Genomic DNA, 26,389 nt, shown 5'->3' with positions numbered 1-26,389 from the left:
AGGCAGTACTTATTGGTTCCCTGTTGGTTACTGAAACAAAACCTATGGGCAGGTGTCTCAGTTGGGAAACAGCCCTGTTGCCATCCTGCCATAAATACAGGCTTAAACTGGAAAAATACAGTTGGACTGCAGGAGAGCTGTGTTGCCATTGTTTCCAGAGATTTTTTATAAAATAAATTTATTTTATTTATTTATTTTTGGCTGTGTTGGGTCTTTGTTGCTGCGTATGGGCTTTCTCTAGTTGCAGAGAGCAGGGGCTACTCTTTGTTGCAGTGCATGGGCTTCTCATTGCGGTGGCTTTTCTTGTTGTGGAGCATGGGCTCTAGGCGCACGGGCTTCATTAGTTGTGGCTCATGGGCTCTATAGCTCAGGCTCAGTAGTAGTGGTGCACTGGCTTAGTTGCTCCGCGGCATGTGGGATCTTCCCGGACCAGGGTTTGAACCCATGTCCCCTGCGTTGGCAGGTGGATTCTTACCACTGCGCCACCAGGGAAGTCCCTCCAGAGACTTTTGAGATGTTCCTTGACTCCTCACATCCATCCCAAGAGTAACCTTAATCTCCCCCCACCGATAGCAATGAACTGAAAGAAGATATTAATGGTTTACATGTTTGAGTCTCTTCTGTAGAGGCAACAGAAGGGACCAAGTGAGTGAGTTTTCTCCATGCAAATGTCTGTTCTTTGGGTTGTGTGGTTTTATGTACCATATGAAACTATAGGTAGGACTGGAAGTTGAAAGTCTCATGGCTTTTTGGACTGAGTCCTTAAGCCACTCTCAGGGTTCTGTCTTTTCTCTCAGATGGGGAAGCAGAATTCCCTCCTCTCTAGAGCACAGGTCCTGAGCTCAGATGGACCTGAAATTGTCTCCCAGTCCAGCCACTTACAAGCCATGTGACCTTGGGCAAGTTACTTAACATCCCTGAGCCTCAGTTTCCTCATCTAAAAAGGGGGTAAAAGCAATTACTTTATTGGTAGAATTAAATGAGATAATGTTTGTAAAGCTTTAATAGGGGTTCAGTAAATGATAGCTTCTTAGTAAATGTTAGAACAACCCCTGAAGCCTCTGCCATGCATCCAGGGTACTTGGCTCCTGTGTAGCTTCTTATATCTCTCATCTGTTGACCAAGAAAAACTATTGAAGTTACATAGTAAATGCTCAGCAAATTGTTGAATGAATGAGAGGGCCTTGGTACTTTCTTTGCCCTGTTGCCTTAGACCAGTACTTCACAGTGTGAGTTTTAACCCTAGGAGGTGTCCTGAGAGATGCTTTGAGAAAACTGACCAGTCAGATTTGGGGAGTGCTGTAGAGTCTGCAGTGTGTAGTTTCTAGCCCTCTCTAGAGATGAATAGAGCCTATCACTGTTTAGAGAAGCTTGGGAAAGTTGGGTAGAGAAGAAATCTCTCTAGCTTTTTAACCTTGGTGTTTTCCAAGCGTCTTTGACTATATAGGCAATGATAGCGATAGTACGTCCATGAGGCTGTGATGAGGCTTCAGTGAGTTCACATGTGAGAAGCACTTAGTGCTGGGCAGAGTGAGCACCACAGAGGGGCTGCTGTAACCATGATTGTTCAGTGCTTTTTAATCTGTGGACTCTTCCAAAGTATTGAGCCATTCCCTACCAATGGACATTTAAGTTATTTCCAGTGGTATATTGTTATGGACAGTGCTGCAGGATATAAAACCCTTTTATCCTGTGCAGATATTTCTGTGGGAGAGATTCCTAGAAGTAAAATCGCTGGGTCAAAGAATATGCACATTTTAAAATTTGATAGATCCTTCGGAATTACCCTCCAAAATCTAATCAGCCATTATCTAACAGTTCATTTGCCCAGTAAAGAGATGAGAAGCTATCTCCCCTCATCAGGCATGCACTGGATCCCTCTCCCCTCTTGTGAAATGAAAATGGAATGGAACACAAGGGCAAGTTACCTCTTTTCTGTCTTGCAGAGTCTGGCCACAGATAAGGGACCAAAATGACGGACTCAAAATATTTCACCACAACCAAGAAAGGTACTGTTTGTTTCACTGTGGGGTCTTTTCTTTTTTTTGGCTGCCTTTGGTCTTCGTTGCTGCACACGGGCTTCCTCTAGTTGCAGCAGATGGGGGCTACTTTTCATTGCAGTGCACGGGCTTCTCATTGCAGTGGCTTCTCTTGTTGCAGAGCACGGGCTCTAGGCGTGTGGGCTTTAGTAGTTATGGCACGCGGGCTCAGTAGTTGTGGCTCGCCGGCTCTAGAACGCAGGCTCAGTAGTTGTGGTGCACGGGCTTAGCTGCTCTGTGGCATGTGGGCTCTTCCCGGACCAGGGCTCAAACCCATGTCCCCTGCATTGGCAGGCGGATTCTTAACCACTGCACCAGCAGGGACATCCCCATTGTGGGGTCTTATCCTCTTCTTTCCTTGCCCGACCCTTCTGCTTGCTCCCTGTGGTAGTGGGGGGTGAGGGCGTGTGGAGGCCTGGAAGCAAGTGGCAAGAATCACTGAGAGCATTTTGAACCTTGTGGATCCAGAAATTTGAACTGTGGATGGTGTAAGAAGTACGACTACTTCTTTCAGAATTCCAGAAGGAGAAAGCATTAGCTCCACGTATAGAAAAAAGCCCTCTTTTGTTCCCCATGGCTTTAAGTTGTTAAAAATGACGCCCCACCGCCCAGAGGAAAGAAAGCACACAATCCTGTCAGCAACTGCACAGTGGTATCTGTGCATGTTTGGTCCTTATCGTTGGGCACATGTTTTACGTGGTTGAAGTCAGAGTTTATATCCTGTTTTTCATCTGGCATTATCATAAACGTTTCCCCACAGTTCTGAAGACTCAGTCTGTTGAGTTGCTGCATCAAAATTTGCTAAGCTAGTCTTGTATTGTTTGGGTATTACAGTTGATTTTGCTTTTCGGGAAATGGAGTTGGTTGTAGTGGCTGACAAATGTGCTTTAACCCTGTAAGCAATCTTTCTGGCTGGCCCTTCCTTCCTCCTTCCTTTCCTCCAAGTGAGATTAACACTCGCCTGCTGACCAGATGAGGAGAGTTTGTTGTTGGGTCAGCTGAGCCAGGACCTGCAGTCCCCTCGTCAGGTGGTTCATTTCTCAGTCCAGCCAGTTTTCCTGTGTCTCTTCCATGTGCAGTGGAGGAGACAAACGGAGTCTCTGACCTGGCTTTGCTTGCCCTTGGGCAGAGACGACTATTTATTTATTTATTTTAATTTAAAAAATTTTTTATTTTATTTATTTATTTTTGGCTGTGTTGGGTCTTTGTTGCTGCACGCGGGCTTTCTCTAGTTGTGGCGAGCAGGGACTCCTCTTTGTTGCAGTGTGCGGGCTTCTCATTGTGGTGGTTTCTCTTGTTGTGGAGCACGGGCTCTAGGCGCATGGGCTTCAGTAGTTGTGGCTCCCAGGCTCTAGAGTGCAGGCTCAGTAGTTGTGGCGCACGGGCTTAGTTGTTCCAGCCCCGCGGCCTGTGGGATCTTCCTGGACCAGGGATCAAACCTGTGTCCCCTGCATTGGCAGGCAGATTCTTATCCAGTGCGCCACCAGGGAAGCCTGAGAGGACAGTTTATTAAGTAGTGATCACTCTAAAGGGCAGTGGGTGCTGTGATAAGGGAGGGGCGGGGCCCGTGGGAGGGTTGGGGTGGAGCTAGACAGATAAAGTGGGGTGGAGTGAGTGCTGTCCCAGGTCCATTAGGGCAAGGAAAGCCTAGGCACAAGTTACTGAAGAGTGTGATGGAAGAAAGGTTGGAGAGGTTTGTGGTGCCTGGTGAGCCAGGTCAGAGCGGGTGAACAGTGCCGAGTAAACTGAGGTGTCAGTAGTGGGGGTTTTTTTATGGGTTTTCTTTTGAGGAGAATATCTAGAGAAATATCTGGGACCAAATTTGACATCATTGATGGTTTTAGGCAGGGGGAAGTCAGAGGCAGATTCTAATCAAGGATCGAAGTGGGTGAGGCTGTGGGGAGGCAAGGGGATCAGAACCACAGTTCGCATGAGAGATGATGCTGCCTGAGCTGGGGAGGAAGGCGGGGGTGTTGGGGATAGAATTGGATGCCTCGTATGTGATTGAGGAGGTAGGCTTGGTAACTGGTTGGATTTGGGGCACATTATAGGAAGGAAGCATTTCTGAAGCAGGCAGATCCCGGGATCACCTCACTAGCCTTCTTGGGGCCAAGGTGACTCAGGCCTAGATCCATCAATTGACTGCCAGTTGTACTGAATCTGCCAAACACCTCAAACAAAGCAGGGGCAGCCCAGCAGCAAGGCCCAGGGTCAGTGACATGGTCTGTTGGATCCCATAGCAGGGACACAGCCCCCTTAGTCCCTTGGAGGAGAAGGGCGTGTGTTCCTTCAGCTCTCCAGAGCCTTGGATTTGAACTGCAAGGTCTGCAGATTCCTTCTGGCTCTGTTGAGCAATATCCTCAATGTGGCCTTGCCCGGGCTGTGCTGCATGATTGTTCTTAATTAACCTGCTTACTGTCTCTCATCTCAAGTCTTTGCTGAACACCACATTGTTCAGTCATTAAAATAATTTTTTAAAAAAGAACAGAACAAAAAACAACAACAACAAAAAAGAACAAAGCAAAAAAACGCTGTTAGTTTTCTTTTTTTCACTGTAAATCCATCTAGAACTTCTTCTAGCACTTCCCCCCACATGATAGTTTCTGCTTCACCCCCAACCCAAGTAACTTGAGAGGGAAGCCCGGGACTCTCCTACAAAAGAGGGAGCCAAGACAGAGGTTCACGTGGTAAATTAGTAATAATAGTGACCACCTTTAATGCAGGCCACTGAGTGCCAGGCACTGAGCTGAGCGTTTTGCATCTGTTATGTGAGAAGAGTCAAGGCCCCAGGCAAGGCAGAGAGTACAGACAAGGAAATGGTTTCAGAGAAGCAGGGTGAATGTCCTGGCTCGGCCAGAGCACATGGGCTTTGGAGCTGGCAGACCTGTTTTTGAATCTTAGCCTTCCTCCTCATGGCTGTGTCCTTGGGCAAGTTCCTGAACCTCTTCTGGCCTCCATTTGCTCATCTGCAAAATGCGGGCAAGTGTGGAGTTGTTGTGAGGATGCAATGAGAAAAGGTGTGGGAAGAAGTTAGGGAGGTGCCTGACTTAGAGAAAGGCTCAGGAAAGGCTGGCTGCAGCTGGTTTAAGGGCAGGAGGTCTGTCTCACTCCAGCATCTGCCCTCTTAACCTGTTATTGGGGTTATCAGGCCCCTGACTACCTCTCCATGGCAGGGCCCTGAACAGTCCTACTTCCTCGTTTGCTTTTTCCAGATCATCAAGTTCTTAAGAACAGTTTATTAAATGCTAGAGCCCTCGTGGGACAGCTGAATTCCCATTTTCAGAGCCGAGCAACCACTTGTGGATCAGGAAGTGAAACCCTGAGTGAGCTCTTTTAACTCGAAGCTCTAGGAAAACAGGAAAAGCCTATGTGTTGAAACTGAGCAAATCCTGCCCTTTTCCCTCAAACCTTAAGTCCCCAGGTTCCATCCCACGCTGCTTGAGGGCTTTGGGTGCGGGTGGCTGAGGAGAGCTTTGCTTCCCTCGGCATGTTTTTAGCCATCTGGCTGAGCAGGACCTGGCAGCAAATTTTTTGTCTCCCTCAGAACCTCTGTAGCTTGCATGGCTCCTCTCCCCTCGATCTGACGTGATCTCCAACCTTCCTTCCTGATAATTCAGAGTTGTTTCTGCCTGCCCACCAGGGCCAGGGCCTGAAGCTGCCTTCAGCGGGCAGCACAGAGTGTCTTCCCTGCCTCCCTCCCATTCTTTTGGAAGTTGGAGACTGGGAATCGCCCCTTGGCAGAGTGGAAATGGATCACTCATGCTGCCTCCTTTTTTAGGGGAGATCTTCGAGCTGAAGGCAGAGCTGAACAGTGACAAGAAGGAGAAGAAGAAGGAGGCGGTGAAGAAAGTGATTGCGTCCATGACCGTGGGCAAAGACGTCAGGTGTGCAGGGGTAGGCTGGCTGGCAGCTGGAGGCAGCTGACAGAGGGAAGCTTTTGAGCTTGGGTCCAGTTCGATCCCTCCTTTAAGATATCCCTAGGGACCCATGTCTCCCCTGGTGTAGCTCCCTTCTCAGATCTTTCCAAATAGAAAGTTTTGTTTGCAGAGGGGTCATGTGCTCAGATGTTGATGGGGTCAGGCAGTAATGCAGCAAGTGAAGTGGGCTGGGTCGAAAAGGCAACAGGCAATGCAGTGGATGTGCTGTGAGCCCTGTCAGGAACTCCAGAGGATGCTGCCTGCTGGGGAAAATGACCCCAGTGGGACCAGGTCTTTTGGTTTTTAAAAAGAAAAGGGAATCTGGATTTTTCATTTTAAATCTCCTTGTTTTAGATTGCCAGATGAGGGAATTCCCTGGCAGTCCAATGGTTAAGATGAAAAAAAAAAAAAAAAAAAAAAATTGCCAGATAATACTAAACAAACAAATAAACACTGTGCAAGTAAAACACACCTGCATGTTGGGCTTGTTAAATTTGTTGTCAGTTTGCATCCCCTGGTGTGCATCTGTTGCCAGAGTACATCACATGTAGAATTGTGGCCACTCCTTTGCTCATGCATCTCCCCAGCCTGGAATGTCCCTTCCCCTTGTCCATTTACACTGCTGCCTCCCTCATCATGCCAGCTGACTACCCTGAACACGCAGCATTTGCTGTGTTCCTGTCGCCTGGCACTAATTGTAGACTGTCCTCTTCTTATGTATACTTGTGCTTACCTGCCCACCACATTGTTGAGTCCCCAAGGACAGGAGCTGGGTTCTGTGACAACTTAACACTTGCACAGTGTTTGAGAGTCAGCAAAACACTTTTAAATGTTTTCCTAGCAATTCCCATACTGTAGGTAAGGATATTTTTCCTGCCAAAGAAACCAGAAACAATGACTGCCCCATGGTCACGTGGTTAATGGAGGAACTGGACTCATGCTCAGCCCTTCTGAAATCCAAACCCAGGGTGCTTTCCCCCATTCCCTCTCCTTTGGGCCCTTTTGGTGCCCAGTCCTGTGCCTTATAGGCCTGGGTGCTGACGTGGAGCAGCTCCCCATCTGGATCCCTCAGCAGGAACCCACAGCTCCGGACTTCTCCATGGATTTCCCTGTCCCATTGCCGTGCTCATAAGGGGCCTCCTGACAGCACACAGTAGAAACAGTTCTGCAGAGAACCCTGCTGAGGACACAGTGGCAAAGGAATCAGGTGTCTGCTGGAAAACTGGGCCTCCTTCCAAGACAGATTCTTCCCAGGACAAAGCTGCTTTCCTTCAACTAGAACACCCCTGTCACAGAGGAGGCACCCCTGTCATCTCAAATGAGCTTGTTTTGCTGATGTGACGGGCCCAAAAGAGCAAGTCAGGCCTCTCAGCTCCCCCCTTTCCTGGTTCGTCATCTTCCAAGGTGATGCATCAGCTTCAGCACTGACTGGACTCTCCTGCCTGTCGGGGCTCAGGAAATTCACTTTGACCTCTTAAGTCTGTGTTACTGGGTCCTCGCCCATAAAATCACGAAAATTGAGAAGGGGGGTGATAGATAATTCCAGAGACAGAAAATTGACCACTAACCATATTTCACATGTCAAGGGGCCTGTGACCCTGGGACTGTGGGGTACCATGTTGGGAAGGGTTCTGCCCAGTATAACAGTGGTCCTGAGCATGGGCTGTGACTCAGACCTGGTGCCTTAGGCAGTTGTTTGATATTTGTGAACCTCAGTATTGTCTTCCGTAAAGTGGGGATAATCCACTGACTTCTCAGGGCTGTTAAACGAGATCATTATGTAAAGCCCCTAGCACCAAGCCTGGTGTGTAGCACGTGCTCTGTACACATGGGCTGGTTCTTAGTGGGTGCCTTGTAGTGACTGCAGCCCAGCCTACCCCTGCTCTCCTAAGCCCTCTGCAACCAGCAGCCCAATATAAGTGGCCATGTCAAGTATCAGAGAAGGAAAAACAATCGTTTTCATTTCTGTAGCAACTCCTAGATGTCAAGGACTAGATACCTTAAGTATGTTGTCTCTTTCAGTTATCACAAGGGCCCTGTGAAATGGGGTTTTGTTATATCTTTCTTGCAAATGAGGAAACTGAAGCTGGGGATAAAAGAATTTTCCCAACTTGATTCAGCCAGCAAGAGGCAGAGCTGGGTTTGAGCCAGGTCAGATGGGCTCTAGAGCTCATGTTTGAACCCTGTGTAAAGAACAGAGGACTTCTTTGCTTTTAAAATCACCCTTTGGAATTCCATTTCTACCAACAGATGTTCACGTTAATGGAGCTGTTGCCCTGCCTTTTACTAAGAAGTCCTGTTATGTTTTCCTTCCCTCCTTCCCACTCACCCTCCTCCCCAGCCCCCATTAGCTGCCTGAAAAGTCTTCCTCTTCTTTTTTTCACCTTTCCCACATTGACGCTACTTTGACCTGCCAGTGCCCTCTTCCCCGACGTGGTGAACTGTATGCAGACGGACAACCTGGAGCTGAAAAAGCTGGTGTACCTGTACTTGATGAACTATGCCAAGAGTCAGCCCGACATGGCCATCATGGCCGTCAACACCTTTGTGAAGGTAAGTAGAAGCTTGGTGTGGGGCTGGGTGCTCACTGCTCCATCTCCCCTCAGTCTCCAGGGGTGGGGCGCTACAGCCCTGGGTAGAAACACGGAGGATCCTTTCCAGGCCGTCTGACTTCCAGCCTGGGGGCCTCTTCCTCCAGCAGAGGGCTCCCGTTGTCTCCAGAAAATCTGATGCTACAGACCCTGCTAACTCATTCCATGTGAGGTCGCCCCAGGCCTTTCGATCCCCGTGTGCCCTGGGGTGAGCCATGGCCCTGTGTCATTTGCCAGCTGAGGATGCAGCATGTGTTTGAGGGCTTCCGTATTGCCCTTCTAGACTTCACTCCTTTCTGCATGTTCTGTCCTCCAGATTGAGGAGAAACAGGGACTTGCGTTGTCAGCTCTATGCACCTTTAAAACCTTAGCTCCCCAGCCCTGTCGATGCTTAGATGTGGGCAAATGAGGGTTCTGTGGCCCAGTGGGAAGATTGAGGGTTGTGGTGCTGGGTGGACGCGGCTTGAATTGTGGCTCTGCTCTGTGACCGGGTGAGCTCCTGACCTTCCTGAGGGCCTTAGCTCCCTCACCTGTGAAATGGGAACAGTATTGTGTGTCTGCTGTGAGGATCAGAGGGAACAGTACAAAGCCTGGTATCTGACAGATGCTACGTGCTAAACACACGGCACTTACTTTCGGTGCTGTTGGCCGCAGTCGGTGGGAGATCCCACAGCAGCTGTCTAATGTTGCTCAGCTCGCCCCTGCCCTCGGCCAATGGCTGGTTTCCCTCAGGACTGTGAGGACCCCAACCCCCTGATCCGGGCCCTGGCTGTGCGGACCATGGGCTGCATCCGCGTTGACAAGATCACAGAGTACCTATGCGAGCCACTCCGGAAGTGCCTGAAGGACGAGGACCCATATGTGCGCAAGACGGCGGCTGTGTGCGTGGCCAAGCTCCACGACATCAATGCCCAGCTGGTAGAGGACCAGGGCTTCCTGGATACCCTTAAAGACCTCATCTCTGACTCTAACCCCATGGTAAGTCTCTGCCACCCACCCTGCCACCTCCACCACCTCCAGGGTTGCTTGGGAAGACCTCTGCTTGACCCTCCACCAGGCAGCCCCAGTTCTTGGAAGTCAGAGCCCTGCTGGGTGGGCTAGCTGTTTTCCTACCCGCAGTGGTTTGGGCGCCATCTTTGGAGTGAGCTAGACCTGAATTCCCTTCTCTGCACAGCCCTCTCTAAGGAGCTGTGTGATCTCAGGCATCCTACCTAACCTTCCAGAGTCCTCTTTTCTTCATTAGTAAGATGGATCTAATTCTGCATGACTGCCGGGGGTGTTGGGAGGCTTAAGCCGTTAAGGTAATGTGCCTGGCATAGCCTGGCACAGCCTGGCACACAGTGGGTGTGCACCCAAGACTAGTACCCTCCTTCCCCTTCCAGTCACTGTCATTGTCACCGTCCTCTCACCAAGACTGTCAGAGAGCTCTGAATGTGAGGTACTTCTCCCTTTCCTCACTTCTTTACAGGGTTGTAGAGAATCACCCTTGAAGTAGTGTAGCCTGGAGGACAGGGCACCAGAAAGCAGCTGGGAGGGGAGCTGGTCTCCTCACGGCTGGTGATGGCAGCAGTTTGGAGAACAGTTCGGTAGGGCCATGTTTAAAATGAAGTATACAACCCACCCGGCCCAGACGTCTCATTCTGTGTCCCTCTGAAACACTGATCACACGCGGGTGCCAAGTGGCCAGTACGACGATGGCCGTGGGAGCATTGCTTGATTACGGGAAAGTTGAAAACCACGCAGAAAACACATAAAAACAGCTGCTCTGGTGGAAATGGGTTGCAGCCCCAGAGATTCACCTGGCAACCCCTCTGTGCTCCAGCCCCTGAGGGGCTCTGCAGGAGGAACCTTCTAGCTCTGAGAAGCACAGTTGTCAGCTCCCACAGTGAGCTGCTGTAGCTGGTAGAGCGGGACTGCATGTTAGGTAACAGGGAGCACTATCTGTTGCAGGAACCTGGAGCTAGATCTTTCTTGTTTTGTGTTTTTCTTTATTGTCAGGTGCACTGACTTTAGTTTCAGCTTACAGAGGAGTCAGTAGGGTGCGTGCTTGGAGTGGGTCTTGGTGCTCCAGACCCTGCCCTTCAGGTCATATTCCTTTCAGGATGTTTGAGCTCTGACTGGCCAACATCATTAGCCTCACTACCTCCCTGTCCTGAGAGCAGCATCCCAGCCTCTGTCACTTCTACCCTCTCAACCAGGTGGTGGCAAACGCAGTGGCTGCCCTCTCGGAGATCGCCGAATCTCACCCCAGCAGCAACCTGCTTGATCTGAACCCGCAGTCCATTAACAAGCTGCTGACAGCCCTGAACGAGTGCACCGAGTGGGGCCAGATCTTCATCCTGGACTGCCTGGCCAACTACACACCCAAGGACGACCGGGAGGCCCAGAGGTAGGAGGCTGCCCTTGCTTGCCAGCCTTGCCAAGCCCTGGGGTGGGAGGCTCCAACCATGAGCTGGCCGCAGGCCTCCGGGGGGCTTCTTTCCAGGCCTTGCCCCACAGACCATCCTCAGACACAGAGCAAGCAGGTTGACAGTGGTGTTGCTTCAGGCAGTCAGCTCACTGCTCACTGAAGGCACAGAACAGAAGCCAGGGCCTGACCTGGGAGCTGACAGAGAGGTCTTGGTCACTGCGGGCTGAGGAAAGAGGTGGACAGCAGCATGAGAGCCACCACTCGTTGAATTCTTACTGGGTGCCTGGGGCTCTGCTGGGTGCTTCCTACGCGTTAGATAATCTTTAAAGAAACTGTGAAGGCAGCCCCATCACTGTCCCCGTTTTACAGGTAGGGAAACTCTGACTTAGGGAGGTGGAAGAAATCACCTAGGTCACCCAGCTGGGTCTCCCCTGACTCTTGGTCCTAACCAACATGGTATCCTGCCCCTTTTTTTTTGTTTTTGTTTCTTGCGGTACACGGGCCTCTCACTGTTGTGGCCTACTCCCGTTGCGGAGCACAGGCTCCGGACGCGCAGGCTCAGCAGCCGTGGCTCACGGGCCCTGCCGCTCCGCGGCACACGGGATCCTCCCAGACCGGGGCATGAACCCATGTCCCCTGCATCGGCAGGCAGACTCTCAACCGCTGCGCCACCAGGGAAGCCCTCCTGCCCCTTTTGAATGCCCTCACAACAGAAGGGCGTGAGTTGACATTCATCCAGTGTTTACTGACTGCCAGGCACTGTGCTCAGTGCTGTACATGCAATGTCTCATTTAAGCCACCAGCAACCGTGTGAAGTTGGCATCATCATCTCCATTTTTTTAGATGAGGAAACTTGAGGCTCAGAGTGGTTTTAAGCTGCTTGGGATCATTTAGCAGGAAACAGAACCAGGAGCTAGGTCTTCCTCCTACAGAAGACAAGCTATCTTGATAACTAAAAACAGGGTGTTTCCCCTTGCTTGTCTCTCCTATTTGTCCCCCTTGGAATGGACTGCAGCATCTGTGAGCGGGTCACCCCCAGGCTCTCCCACGCCAACTCTGCTGTAGTGTTGTCTGCTGTGAAGGTGCTGATGAAGTTCATGGAGATGTTGTCCAAGGACCTGGACTACTATGGCACGCTGCTCAAGAAGCTGGCCCCGCCCCTGGTCACACTGCTGTCGGCCGAACCGGAGCTGCAGTACGTGGCCCTGCGAAACATCAACCTCATCGTGCAGAAAAGGTACTGGGACCACCACATATGGGTAGTGTGTGCCCTGGTGGGGGGGTCTCCTGCTGGGAACAGGGGCTCTGAAGGGAAAGTGACCTGTCACCGTGCAGGATGTCTCAACAGCTTAACCCAGGGGTTCTGAGCCATCGGCATCTTTGTCCCACAGGGGACATTTGACAATGTCTGGAGACATTTTTGGTTGTCACAGTGGGGGCTGCTACTGTCATCTAGTGGGTGGAAGCCAGGGATGCTGCTCAACATCCTACAGTACACAGGACAGCTCTGCCCCCACATAGAACTATCCATGCCAAAAAGTCTGTAGTGCTGACGTTGGGAAACCTCGGCTTAGCCTAACCAGGTAGCATGCCAGATAAAAGCTAGCGTGCACTTCTTAACCTTGGAGAGTGGATGGTCCACAGTCCACACAGCCTTCCTGAAACAGGCTGTAAGATCGTGTATGTGTGCGCACACTCATTTTTCCTGGGTAAGAGTCCATAGCTCTAGAGGCTGGAGGACTCCAAGATGAGGCACCATGGATTTTGCATTAGCCTCAGGGCCACTCAGAATGCTGAGCAGCCAGTTTCAGTCCACCCAGTAGGAATGACCACAGTAGTGAGCCACTGCTTAAGGGAAGGTACCTGACACCGGGGTGGGTTGGGCTAAGAAACAAGGACCAATCCAGTAAGGGTGCCGGGCAGCTCCGTGGAGTGGGGCCAGACTCTGCAGTTCTACTTCCAGCCTCTTTGGTCAAATGGCTGGATCAGCAACTAACTCAAAAGCAGAACAAGGGCCTCTTGTGGACAGGGAGCATGTGTGGAAGACCACACATGCTCCCTGTCTTTATAGCTTCAGTCTGGTTCTTAGTACACACATGGGGGCCCAGAAAAATCAGTGGAATTCAGACATTTGCGAAGGTTTGGGAGGTAAATTGGGGCAAGCTTTCTGAGTGCCTGAACAAAGGGATGAGACTAGGGATTCACAGTTGCAGTGTGGGGTTTAGTGAGGTGTCGTGACCTGTGGATCCCAATCAGCAGGAGGGGCTCCCTGTGCTATATTTAACAAGGCAAACCTCCTAAGAAGTTGACCCTGTTGCTGAGGCACTACCAGGCCCAGACCCAACATGCTGTTGGGTAGCTTGTGCCGAGTCCTGATGGCAGAAATCACAACTTCTGCCGCCCAGCTCAGGATCCTGCCTCGCTTTGCCAGGACCTCCCCGCAGCCTGCTCAGCAGCACTGAGGACCACCCTGGGCAGGGTCCCTCCTTTCTCTTTGCTGGATCTTCTCGCCTCTTCACCATCTGTCCTCATTCCTTTTTGTTCCTGCTCTCTTTTCTGGGAAGGGTGCGGGAGTAGGAGTCAGGTAGGGGAGGTGACTCTCATCTTGCTCCCACCCTTATTAGCACTAGATGTGTGACCTAGGGCAGGCCCCTCCCCCCTCAGGTTTCCTCAGCTAAGAAAAATGAGGTGGGTGGTGCTGGTGAGGAAGGAGCAATGACACTGGTGACAGTTCCTGCCTAGCAAGTGCCTTCTCTGAGGCAGATATGGACCATGCTAGATGCTTTGCATCTACCTCTCACAACAGCCCTGTTATGTAGGTCTCTGTGCTGGGGTTCCCAGGACCACCCCCCCACCCCCCACACACACACACACACACTTAGAGATTCACTAGAAGGACTCACAGGAGACAGCATATCATTGTTTTCATAGCTGAGGTTTATCATCGACCTTGTAGGGCTGCACAGCTGGATCATGAGGGAGAAAGACAGGTGGAGTCTGGAGGAATCCTCGTGCAGGCTTCCCATGGCGGGTCACACAGAGCATGTTCCTCCCCCAGCGACAGTGCAGCAGCATGTGTGTAATGTTTCTGCCCAGGGATGCCTGTTTGAGACTTAGCACCCTGGGTTTTTTTTTGGGGGGAAGGGGTCATAAAGGCACCCTCTGCCTGACACCTACCAAAATTCCAGGCTCCTAGAAGGAAAGCAGGTGTTCAGCAAAAACCATGTTGTTTATACAAACAGTCAAGGCACAGTTAACCACCTTCATCATTTAGGGAATGGTGAGAGCACTCCCAAAAGCTGAATTCCCAGATGCCAGGCCTTTCTAAGACTGGCAACTCGGGCCTGCAAAGGTAATGCTTCTGACACAGAACGCGTCCTATTTCGTGAGTGAGGAAACGGGCCTGAGGTCAGCAGCTAGGATTGGAACTGAGGCCTGACTCCCAAGCCTGTTGCCTGATGCCTGTGGCCTCTTGAATGTGAACTGTTTCTTGCTCATATTCCCTCTTCCCTTCCTGGAATGTGGTTGGACACACAGGGGCCGGTCAGAGCCTTGGTTGGCAGGTCCTGTGCCCAGGAGCGTGCAGCCATGGGGGCGACTACTTTCATGGATGTCAGTTTCCATGTCCGACCCCAGAAATGTCCTAGCAAACGTGGAAGGGTTTTCTCACAGGGCCTGTGACTTGCTCTTTGCTCTTCGGGCAACTTGCCCACCACCAGGCCTGAGATCCTGAAGCACGAGATGAAGGTGTTCTTTGTGAAGTACAATGACCCCATCTACGTGAAGCTGGAGAAGCTGGACATCATGATCCGCCTGGCCTCCCAGGCCAACATCGCCCAGGTCAGCAGAGGGTGGTGCCCAGCGCACCGGGCTCTGTGAGCAAGCTCTCCACAAATGTTAACTGATATTTTTGTGATTAAAGAGTTTGTTCTCTCTGTTATTACTTCACATCCATTGAAGTGGTAGTTAGGTGGATATGTTAGCTAGATCAACCAAACTAAGGATTGTCCATCCCTGCCAACTAGTCCTTCCTGTTTTCCTCTTGGGGCACCTGACAGCTCTCTTCCTCCCTTGGAACTTCCACTTCGAACAGGAGGCAGAATCCCACCCTTCTAGGGGTGTGTGCATACCCACAGCCCAGGGGTGTTCCAGGAGGTTGCCCTGCCAGATTCCCCCAACTGCATCTTTGGGCCACAGGTGTTGGCGGAGTTGAAAGAGTACGCGACAGAGGTGGATGTGGACTTTGTACGGAAGGCTGTGCGAGCCATTGGCCGTTGCGCCATCAAGGTGGAGGTGAGGCTCTGAGACTCGGTCCTTGGCGGGGGGAAGGAGGAAAGGAAAGGAAGCTGAAACCAGGAAACCAGTCTGATTCCAGCAGAATCTGCCAGCTGCTCATGGTCCAGGAAGGCCTGAGGGTCACAACTGGAGCCCCCAAGGTACCCACGGTACAGATTTGGTTGGGCTCCTTCTCATCTGTAATCTCCCTTGGGCCTCTGAGTTGCTGCAGGTGAAATTAGCCCGTCATCGTCAGGGGTCTGCAGCAGCATTAGCTAAGACAGTGTGGCAGCCCAAGCTGGTGGTGGCCCTGGTAGACTTAGCTCTCACTTTGTGGAGCTTTGGGGCAGGGGCTCTGCCTATTGGACGTTTTGGCAGATACCATGATTCAGCTGTCCATGTGCCCTTATCTTCAAATTCCCAAGGGTCATTCAGACCCCTGTGTCCTGGCACTTCGTCCCTCCCATTCTTTGCCTCTGGAGAGGTTCCTTGATTACTGATCTGACTCTCCTTAAATGGGTCTCCTGGAGGCTAGGGGATCTGGGACAGCTGGTCACTTCAGCCCAGCCCCTTGAGACATTTTCCATTTGGCACCCGTGATGGCAGTCTGAGAAATCTCTCCCATAGAGCCTAGTGCAGCGTGTTGGAGTAGAGGGGTGTGGGGAGGGCTGGTCCAAGCAGAGACCTCCTAAATGCTTCTGGTCACGGGAGCCCATTTTGTGGAACAAGTAGAAGTGAAACCCTGCTCTCAGGGCTTGGCATAGAAGAGCTCCAAAGACCCTCCCTGCTCTCAGAAGCTCTACTGGCCTTCTCCTCAGTCTAATTCTATCTCCCTGTGTCCCTGCCATCCCAGGACCATCATTTTGTACTCATTCTCCCCTGTTACCTGCAGAGAGGGTTCTCCTGTTTTCCTGCTGTGAAAAGGAAGGTGGGCAAGGTGTGACTGAGCCCTTGACCAAGGCATGTTGGTCAGAGGTTCTGCTGGAAGTGGGTGCAAGGCCTTGCCCACACTCTCCTCTTCCCACACAGCAATCTGCCGAGCGCTGCGTGAGCACGCTGCTCGATCTCATCCAGACCAAGGTCAACTACGTGGTCCAGGAAGCCATCGTGGTCATCAAGGACATCTTCCGCAAGTACCCCAACAAGTATGTGGCTGCCCCCCCGCCCCATGAGGGTGTTGTGGCTCTGCCGGGGACGGACTGGTGGGGAGGAAAAGCAAGGAGCCTCTCCCTCTTCCTTATTTTTCTGCCGTAAACAGCATTCTCAAAAGAAACCCTTTATTTTTTTCTTATTTCTCCTGAGCCGCCCCTGCTCTGCTCCCCAGGCCCAAATAAGAACTGAAATGTAAAGGATAAAACTCAAATCCTGTTACTTGCCAGCCTCTCGGGCTCTTGTGGGACAGCTGCCCGTCTCTGTTGGTCCCTCCCGGGCCTCCCCTGGGTGGCCCGGGCTCCCTCAGTGCTCACGTGCCGGCTGTGCCCTGGTCTCCAGGTATGAGAGCGTGATCGCCACGCTGTGCGAGAACCTGGATTCCCTGGACGAGCCTGAGGCCCGGGCCGCCATGATCTGGATAGTGGGCGAGTACGCCGAGCGGATAGACAACGCGGATGAGCTGCTCGAGAGCTTCCTAGAGGGCTTCCATGACGAGAGCACCCAGGTGAGATGTTGGGTGGCCGACTTGGGCATGGCCAGCAGCTCAGCACCTGCGGTCCCTCCTGCCCTGAAACCCTCCTCTCAGCCAGGAGGCCTCAGGGCCCTACCCTTCCTAAAACTGCACTGACGGTGCGGACAGACACAGGAGTGCCGTATGGGTGACAGGTGTGGCCCCTTGCCTCCCACACTGCGGTACCTAAAGGGGACATGTGAGGACACTCTGTGGTGGTGGATATTAAAGACTGCAAAAGTTTCTGGTTTTGTTTTAATTTTGTATTTATGTTTGGATAGGTAGTACATTGACTTAGTTCAAAATTGAAAAGACACAAAAGGATATATAGTGAAAATTCTGTTTCCTACCACTTTCCTGGTCACAAGTTCTCCTGGAGAACACCATGTTATTTATTGGTTTCTGGTGGGTACTTCCAGAGAGAGAGTTTAGGAACACACTAGCCAGTTCCTCTACAGAGACATGAATAGTCAATTTTCATCGTTTGTGGCACTTATATTACATAAAGTCAAACACTGATTTAGTAAGTGCTAAACCATTGCTTCCAGGAGAAATATAGAGTTGGGTTCCTACAAACCCCAGTCACAGCATTTTTATCAGCTGGTCAAGGTAAACCTTGTTTTATGTGTGTCTCTGTTTAGAGACACCTTATTTATTAATATATTACTGTTGATTCATTAGCATTGAACTCGTGGCCAGCAGTACTGTAACTCACGCCTGAACAAAGCTCGTCTAACACATGTATTTTCTCTAAAAGGCACATCACAGCCTTCTTGCGCTTAGGAATACCAGATAGCGCTTTAGCACTACACTGGGGGTGGGGTGGGGGCATTTTAAACAGCAAAATCACCAACAAAAAGCACCAAAATGTGAAAGACATGGCACTAAGTAGACTGTGAAGAAGTCACTTGTTTACAATATGAGAGTTGAGACAGACGGCAGGGCACCGCCTCACTCGACCTCAGCTGGGAATGTGTACTTCAGGCAACTCAAATTTTTCACTGCTGTGCATGTCTGTGAATGACCGTGAAAACGCCACAAGCACTGATTTCAGGGTCACCAGTAAATTTTAGCAGGCAGACAAATTTGCAGATGTGTCCTCTGTGAATAATGAGGATCAACTATATATATATATATCCTTCTCACTTTTTAAAAAAATTTCTTTATTTATTTTTGGCTGTGTTGGGTCTTCACTGCTGTGCACGGGCTTTCTCTAGTTGTGGCGAGCAGGGGCTACTATTCGTTGCAGCGCGCAGGCTTCTCATTGCAGTGGCTTCTCTTGTTGCAGAGCACGGGCTCTAGGCACACGGCTTCAGTAGTTGTGCTACACAGGCTCAGTAGTTGTGGCTTGCGGGCTCTAGAGCGCAGGCTCAGTAGTTGTGGCACACGGGCTTAGTTGCTCTGTGGCATGTGGGATCTTCCCAGACCAGGGCTCGAACCCGTGTCCCCTGCATTGGCAGGCGGATTCTTAACCACTGCGCCACCAGGAAAGTCCCCTCACTTATTTTTAAATACTGATAGTAAACTATACAAATTGAAACTGATCAGTACCTTTCATTTTTCCCTTAAAAATACATTGGAAGGCCATGCCATTATTAATTTGTGCCATTATTAATTTACAGTTTCAGAGGAGTCCTTCATGCAGAAGGACGATGTTTGTTTAACCAGCCTCCCCTGACGGATATTTAGGTGTCCAACCTTCTGCTCTTTTAAACAGTACTGCTGTGAATAACCTGTGGAAAGCACACCTGCATGTGCAGCTGGAGGGTGAATTCTTAGAAGCACGATGCTAGGTAGAAGGACCCGTGCATCGCAGGTTCAGGTTGCTGTAGCAGATTTCCCTTGGTGTGGAGATTGTTCTGGTTTACACTCCTGTCTCAGAGGTGGGAGAGTCCTCTCCTTACCTCCTTTGCCAGCCGAGCGCATGCTCAGACTTTATTTTTGCCTATCTGATTGATAACGAATGGTACCTTGGTATAGTTTTGTTTGCATTTCTGTTTTGAGTGGGGTTGAACATCTGTACATTTGTATTCCCTCTTATGTGAACTGTGCTCATGCATGTGGGGCCTTTAAAATGTCTGTGAGCACAGAAATCTTAGCTGCCCAGCTGGCGCAGTGGAACCCAGTGGATCAGACTTTGGACCTTGAATCGAAGATACCAGAGTCCAAACCCCTCTTCTGCCCCTTCCTGGCTTGCTGCCTTTATGCTAACCCTTTACCTGTCTGAGCCTCAGTTTCCTCATTTACAAAATGAGAATCATAATACTTTCCCTCATCCTGTGCTGTGAAAGTTAAATGGGATGCTTTGTGTAATGTCCCTAACACGTGCGCAGCCCCTAAATTAGAAGCACTCATTAATGGTGGTGTCAGTGTTGGTCGGAATTGGTTTAAAAGCACACTTGTCCAGGCAGAAAAGGGGACCTATAGGTTCCTGTAGCTGAGTCCAAGGAGCGTTCTCTCTTCTGCACCCCTGGGTGAAGGTGCGTGGGTGGTGGCAGTGGGGCTGTCTCTGCCTTCCTTGGGTGGCATTGCCCTTGGGCAGGCTCCCCACCAGTGAAGCTTGCGAGGTGTCAGTGCTTCCAGGCTATGTCCTTCTCACTTAGCAACCCCGTAACTGCCTTCCCCTCAGTGGTTCCAGCAACAGTTCAGGCCTGTTTGCATTACCCTGAGCCAGTCCCTGTCTCTGTGGATTGAGAGGGCCAGAGAGAAGGACAGTTCTCTGAGGGAAAGCCAGCGTTTCAAAGCCAGAAGATCGAATGGATGCTGGGTGGGAAAAACAACAGGTGTCTGTCACAAAATAATAATAGTAATTCTCACTGACTCCCACTGCCACCTGCCACATCCAGCTGGCAGCCTGCCCCAGGGCTGCCTCCACTTCCACCGCACCAGCCTCCCTCCCTTGTCAGAGAAGCAAAGCCCAGTCTGGGCTGGTTTCTGCTCCTGTAGTCAGGTCCTGCTGGGATGACTGCAGAGGATGCCCTGTGGGGGTGTTTCTGCCTGTGGCTCCTCCCCCATTGTAGGGTCTGGAGCGTTCAACCCACCAAGCCCATTTCCTTATCTCTAGCACAGGGTTCCTGCAAAGCTTATTGGATGTTGTATGTAAACTGTCCGCTCCAGCGCTCAGCAAACAGTAGTTGGGTGGTGGTGGTGTTTTAATTAGGTGGCCTGTTTCCTTTGCCTCCTGGGTTCACAGCACAGTTCAGAGCTTTTATAAGAATACTTAATGCTTTGCAGTTTGGGAACTTATTTATTTATTTTTGGCTGCATTGGGTCTTCATTGCTGCGCGGGCTTTCTCTAAGTTGCGGCGAGCAGGGGCTTCTTATTATGGTGGCTTCTCTTGTTGCAGACCGCGGGCTCAGTAGTTGTGGCGCACGGGCTTAGTTGCTCTGCGGCATGTGGGATCTTCCCGGATCAGGGCTCAAACCTGTGTCCCCTGCATTGGCAGGCACATTCTTAACCACTGCGTCACCAGGTAAGTCCTAGGAACTTACTTTAGATTGTCTCTTTGTGCCCCCTCATCCTGGCTCCTAAGCCTCTCCAGCCGTGGACAGGGAGCGCTGCATCTGGCCTGTCTGAGGGCAGGGGCAGCGGCATCTTGGCAGGGGGACTGCCTGAACCTGCAGGCTAACGGGAGCCTCAGTGTGTGTGTGGGGAGATGAGGTAGGGAGCTGAGGCGGCCCTGTTCCCAGGCGGCACTGCAGACCCGACAGTGATGAATGAGCGCTGGCAGCCAGCTGCCCGGGATTGGGGAGAACTTGGTAAAGAGTCCCTGTGTGGCAGTTGTGGTGACGTTGACGATGATGACAGCTGTTGTGCATTGAGCAGAGGACACAGTTCTTTCCGTTTGTTGTCTCATTGACTCTTCCCATCAACTCTGTGAGGTGTTGCCTCCATTTTATAGATGAGGAAACAGACTCAGAAGTTAAATGGCTCGTCCAGGGTCACCAGCTGGGAAGTGGTAGAATCAGAGTTCAAATGAGGTGTGATCTAACTCTGGCTCCAAGTAAGCTGCCATAGATTGGTCTTCAGAGCTCACAAGAACCCCCTGAGGTAGGCCACACATCTCCCTCAACGACTGAGGGTAAGTGGCTTTCTCTAGGCTACCCAGCCAGCGACTCGAGCCAGGTCTGGAAGCCAGTCCCCGAGCCGCCTCCTGCCTTGGACACAGCTAGCCTGCTCCTCTGCCATTGGCCCATGTGTCACCAAATTGCAGGGACTCTGGATGCTTAGTCCCAGAAACAGACTGCATCCCCTCAATCCTGCATACCAGGGCAGCTAAGCCATTTGTTTTTGTAAGTGCCCTCCTACCGGACAGGCCCAGGAGGTGCAGCCAGCCCCGTTGCCACCCTTCTGCCGCAGGCCTGTCCCTAGCACAGTCTGGGGAGCCTCAGGCTGTCCTCTTGTCGCAGGACTGACAAAATGCGATGGGGCTAAGGAAGGTCTATGCACAGAATTGTTCTTTCAGAGGTATGTTTTTAGTCAGCAGGTTTTTCTTAAGTGCCCGTTGCACACCAGGCACTAGAATGAACAATAGCCAGGGATGCAGCAGTGACAGACACGATCCCTGACCTCAAGGGGATCTCTCCATAGGGTGGCCCAGTGGCTGGAAAGCATCTCCAGTACTGTGGGGTGGTGCCAGTGAGGGGGACAGGAGGCTACAGAAGTGGGGAGGGGGCACAGGACGTACGTTCAGGTGAAGACAGTGGCAGGTGAGAGGTGGGGCTGGTGGGGGCGGGGCAGGAATGGTTCCCGCCCTCTGGTGGAAGCACAGTTCCTCACAACAGGCTGACTGTGTGGGCCCTGCTGCCCCAGTCTGCTGGGCATCCCTGGCACCTGTTCCACTTGTTGGCAGATGGTCTTTAATAAGCATACCAGGCACATGTGTTGCCTCCGTAAGCTGCGAGCTCCTGAAGGCTGTGAGGCCTGGAGCCCTGATGGGTTTCTGGGACCCTAGCACTGGGCAGCAGCCCCCACCCGCCTGGGGTTGCCAGATAGCACCGTGGCCAGCTCCTTCCTGAGCGGTCGGGCGAAGGTCCAGGCTTCTCAGCACTACCTCTCCCCTGCTGGACTTGGCCTGTTTGTGTGGCCAACCCCAAACCCCGGAAAGTTGTTCTCAGCCTTTGAACATCGTTTTACCTCTCTGAGGTCCTCACCTGGTTTCCTACTGTCCCCACAAGAAGCTTACACACCTTCCTCGCCTCCTCTCTGTCTTCCTGCAGGTCCAGCTGCAGCTGCTGACAGCCATCGTGAAACTCTTTCTGAAGAAGCCGACAGAGACTCAGGAGCTGGTGCAGCAGGTCCTCAGCTTGGCCACTCAGGTGGGTGCGCAGCCTCCCTGCTGTGCCCAGCACAGCCCTTGTTCCACGGAGGGAGCTTCAGTCCAAGGAGCCAGACCTGGGTGGTCTTGCCCCTAAAACTGGCACCACTGGGATTTGGTCCAGAGCATTCTAGGATCCCTGCTCAGGGAGCTCAGTCACAATTAAATAGAGGTGGGGCAGGGGCAGGTGGTGACTTTGAGCCAGACCATACATGAGAGAGGAGAGGGAAGTCCCTGAGAACTGGGAGGGCAGACGGTGGAGGAGGCAGGGAACGGAGGCAGGAGTGGGCTGGGGGGAAACCGGGGGGCTGGGCCACATCTATTCAGGCGGTTTACGGGTGTGCTCCCGCCAGCGCTCAGGTTGCCATCATCAGTCGCCCTGTGATCCCACCCATGTTATGGGACTACGGATGGGGCTCCCCCTTCCCCTCACCTGGTTGCTCCAAGTTTCACTGTCTTCTCATCACCTCCCAGGACTCAGACAACCCGGACCTGCGAGACCGCGGCTACATCTACTGGCGCCTGCTCTCCACGGACCCCGTGGCTGCCAAGGAGGTGGTGCTGGCGGAGAAGCCGCTCATCTCGGAGGAGACAGACCTCATCGAGCCCACGCTGCTGGACGAGCTCATCTGCTACATCGGCACGCTGGCCTCCGTCTACCACAAGCCGCCCAGTGCCTTCGTGGAGGGGGGCCGGGGCGTCGTGCACAAGAGCCTGCCGCCCCGCACCGCCTCGTGAGTACCAGGGGCCACTCGCTGGCCTGAGCCTCCCCATCTGCTTCCTCGGTTCAGTAGCACAAGCACTCGGGCCTGAGTCTGAGCAAAATTATGATTCTAGCAACTTTTTAGTGAATGCTTACTACATACCAGGTATTGACTCGGTGACAACAGCTCTGAGAGATGTCCCCTCTTAAGAGATGGGGACAAGAGGCATAGAGAGCTTGAGTGCCTGGTGCAGCATCCCAGGCAGCAGAGCTGGGCTCAGACTCGATTCTGCCTGACTCCAGAGCCCCGTTCCTCTCGCCTTCCTGCTCTGCGGCTCCCAGGGTTGTTGGCCTGGTTGTCCAGTCCTCTGGGGACCAGCACCCGCTCTTCTCTTTAGAGTGGGCTGAGTGAAGGGAATACAGATGGCCCTCCCTTCCCTCAGCCCATGAAGCTGGATGTCTCGGAGAGCCAACATGATGGATCAGGCGTCGGAAGGGGGAGGAAGGGGGGATATAGACAGGCTTCTGGGGTAGTGAAGAGACCCAGGTGCCTCTCCTGAGGGTGGAGACTGGGGGCTCTGACCTCCCTGAGATAGCCTGACCCCCTACCCTGCTGAGCCTCTTTCCCTGTCCTGACAGGAGTGAGAGCACAGAGAGCCCGGAGACGGCCCCTGCCGGAGCGCCCCCTGGCGAGCAGCTGGATGTCATCCCCACCCAGGGCGACCTGCTGGGCGACCTCCTCAACCTGGACCTCGGCCCTCCGGTGAGTGGCCCACCCCTGGCCACCTCCTCGGTGCAGATGGGAGCTGTGGACCTTCTTGGCAGCGGCCTCGACAGCCTGGTATGTCCTAGGGCCCCCTCTGGATGAGGTTGATAGTGATCTTTGGAGAACCGATCGTTGAACACCCTCTCTGCCAGACGCCAACCAAGGGCTTCAGGCACATTTGCCTGCGAAGGTGATCATGTAGCTCCTTACACATCGGTGAGAGACTGAGGCTTAAAGAGGTCGGGTGACCTTCCTTCCAAAGAGAACACAGCTGCTAAGTGGCAGACACAGGATTTAGCCCCTTGCCGGGCTGCTGAACCCCAAGAGACCTGGAGCAGTGTAGGGCCTGTCCTAGCCCCTTCCCCTGAGTCTGGCACCTCGGCCCTGTAAGGCTGGAGGAGCCATACCTGCATCCACTTACCCCACATGCTGCACTGGTTGGGGGTAGCAGCCCAGCAGGCCTGAGAGAGGCCCATGAGAGGTCAGGGACAGTCCCTCTTCCCCTGTGAAAGGGGGTGGTAAGACTGGCCTGGGTGTTTCCCTTGGATTTCTTCAGGCAGCTGGTAGAGCCAGGTGAAGGGGGCAGTGGGGCCCTTGTCACTTGGCTATGCCTGGCTCAGGTCCCCAAGGCCACAGCATAGGAAAGGGTAGGAAGGACGAGGGTGGTCAGGTGAGGCCAGTGGGTCATGCCCTTCATAGAGACAATGTGGGCCCCTCATAGGCCCGGCACAGCTTCACACCAGGCCCCTTTTGGGTGGAGCAGCAATGACTAATTTTCTCCCTCTTTCCCTCTCTTTCTTATCTCTCTGTGTCTTCTTTCCTGGCTTTTCTCTCTGCATGTGGCTGCCTGTTCTCTTCACCCTGCCTGCTTCTGCTTGGAGATGGGGGATGAGCCTGAAGGGGTATGGTTCAACCCTTGTGCCACCAACCCTGCTGCTCCTAGATCGCCCCACCAGCATCCCAAGGGTCGGATGATGTCAAAGCAGTCCCTCCCTGCTAGCCCTGGCCTCTGTCCAGTGTCCTGGCAGCCTCTGCATTGACTGCCCAGCATCCAGCTGCCCTTGGGCCCCCATGTCCATTAATTCCTCAGCCCATCCTCACTACCCTACAATGAAGTTGCCTTGTCATCCTGAGGCTCGCCGGCCCTCTCAGTCCCCACAACCCCTCTCTGACATCCTGGGGTGTGTGCTTTCATCTGCTGAGCACAGCCCCCTCACAGTATTGTGTCTCAAGTACCCCTTTATCCATGGGCTGTTAGTTTGTGAGTGTCCCCAGCCCTTTCCCTCAGGGCCTGCGGATCACGGGAGGGCTCGGCCTCTCCTCTCCACCCACCTCACTCTGTCTTGTTTCTGCAACTTAGAGTTGATGTGATGGCAGCCCTGCAATACCCCCTCCTGGCCTGCCCCCGTTTTCTAAAGGGCCAGGTGGCCACACTCATCCTGGGGCCCTGATGTCCTAATTTTATTTATTTATGGCTGTGTTGGGTCTTCGTTTCTGTGATGCCCACCTTTGATCCGTTTCCCTTCCTTTCTAGATCGGGGCCTCCAACTTCGTGTCACCCCCAGCAGCAGCAGTACCAGCCAACCTAGGAGCACCCATGGGCAGTGGCCTGAGTGACCTCTTTGACCTGACCAGTGGTGTGGGCACCTTATCAGGATCATATGTGGCTCCCAAAGCAGTAAGTGCCATGGCTTCTCTTGTGGCAGGACATGTGGCTCCTTAAGTGGCCCACTGTGTGGGATCGGCCCTGGCCAGCCAGGATGGGCTCCTGGAGCAACAGTTGGCCAGCACGATGCTGAGGGCAGCAGGGAGCACAGGGAAGGGATGCTAAGTCAGGCGTGGAGGCCTGGGGAAGGCTTCGCAGAGGGTGGTGTTGCTGGAGCTCAGGCCTTCAGATCAAGTCAGAATTAGCAAGGCAAAAATGGGGAGCGGGCTCCAGGCCCAGAGTTGAGGGAAAGCCCACACCTTCCAGAAAACTGGCAAAAGTCCCATCTAGTTGGGTCAGTGGTTCTCAGTGCTGTCCCACCCAATGCTCCTAATTGATAACAGGGGTTTTATAACGCCCCCTCCTTTCATAATAAATGAGATCTGTGGACTGTACATCCTACCTATACATATAATTTCAAAAATGGTAAGATGTTGTCATCGCATAAAAGAGACTTAAGGGCTTCCCTGGTGGCGCAGTGGTTGAGAGTCCGCCTGCTGATGCAGGGGACACAGGTTCGTGCCCCGGTCCGGAAAGATCCCACATACCGTGGAGCGGCTGGGCCCATGAGCCATGGCCGCTGAGCCTGCCTGTCCGGAGCCTGTGCTCTGCAACGGGAGAGGCCACAACAGTGAGAGGCCCGTGTACAGCAAAAGAAAAAAAAAAGAGAGACTTAAAAGGAAGAGAGTAAAATGATGTATTTCAGTGTTGTGGAGGCTTGGGCATGCCCACCCCAGATCTGATCACATTGTTGGGTGCTGGCAGCAGTGCAGAGTCACAGTGACACCATAGCTATAGAGAGTGTTTGTAGCTCACGTGCCATGAGTGGTGTGGCCAGAGGTGCCATTAGTTTCTGAAATGGTGACTGACTTCCAGTTAAGTTCCAAACAAAACAAGAAACGGGCTTCCCTTGATTTTCACCATCATTAGTTTCCTGGAAATTTCAGGGCATGTTGAAACCATGCAGAAAATACTCAAAGGCTGCAGGACAGTAGCTCATTG

At 52.4% G+C, this 26,389-nt stretch overlaps 1 protein-coding gene across 2 annotated transcripts in view; it reads left to right on the top strand.

Annotated features, from left to right (window-relative positions):
- Positions 1 to 26,389, top strand: part of AP1B1 (adaptor related protein complex 1 subunit beta 1) — a 51,705-nt gene that overhangs the window by 16,576 nt on the left and 8,740 nt on the right. For both annotated transcript variants that reach the window (XM_024767992.1, XM_024767991.1), the window contains exons 2-15: positions 1,947 to 2,009; positions 5,818 to 5,923; positions 8,374 to 8,509; positions 9,280 to 9,525; positions 10,746 to 10,936; positions 11,973 to 12,194; positions 14,677 to 14,797; positions 15,155 to 15,250; positions 16,262 to 16,377; positions 16,724 to 16,889; positions 22,116 to 22,214; positions 22,688 to 22,947; positions 23,556 to 23,757; positions 25,217 to 25,360. In XM_024767992.1, coding sequence (XP_024623760.1) covers positions 1,973 to 2,009; positions 5,818 to 5,923; positions 8,374 to 8,509; positions 9,280 to 9,525; positions 10,746 to 10,936; positions 11,973 to 12,194; positions 14,677 to 14,797; positions 15,155 to 15,250; positions 16,262 to 16,377; positions 16,724 to 16,889; positions 22,116 to 22,214; positions 22,688 to 22,947; positions 23,556 to 23,757; positions 25,217 to 25,360 — 2,142 coding nt within the window. In that variant the 5' untranslated portion in view covers positions 1,947 to 1,972. The remainder of the gene's footprint in view (positions 1 to 1,946; positions 2,010 to 5,817; positions 5,924 to 8,373; positions 8,510 to 9,279; positions 9,526 to 10,745; positions 10,937 to 11,972; positions 12,195 to 14,676; positions 14,798 to 15,154; positions 15,251 to 16,261; positions 16,378 to 16,723; positions 16,890 to 22,115; positions 22,215 to 22,687; positions 22,948 to 23,555; positions 23,758 to 25,216; positions 25,361 to 26,389) is intronic.

This window comes from Neophocaena asiaeorientalis, unplaced genomic scaffold (genome assembly GCF_003031525.2).
Source record: "Neophocaena asiaeorientalis asiaeorientalis breed wild unplaced genomic scaffold, Neophocaena_asiaeorientalis_V1.1 scaffold828, whole genome shotgun sequence".
NCBI classification, from domain to species: Eukaryota; Metazoa; Chordata; class Mammalia; order Artiodactyla; family Phocoenidae; genus Neophocaena; species Neophocaena asiaeorientalis.
Note: the sequence above shows the minus strand (reverse complement) of the source record. Positions and strands in the feature narration are given on the sequence as shown.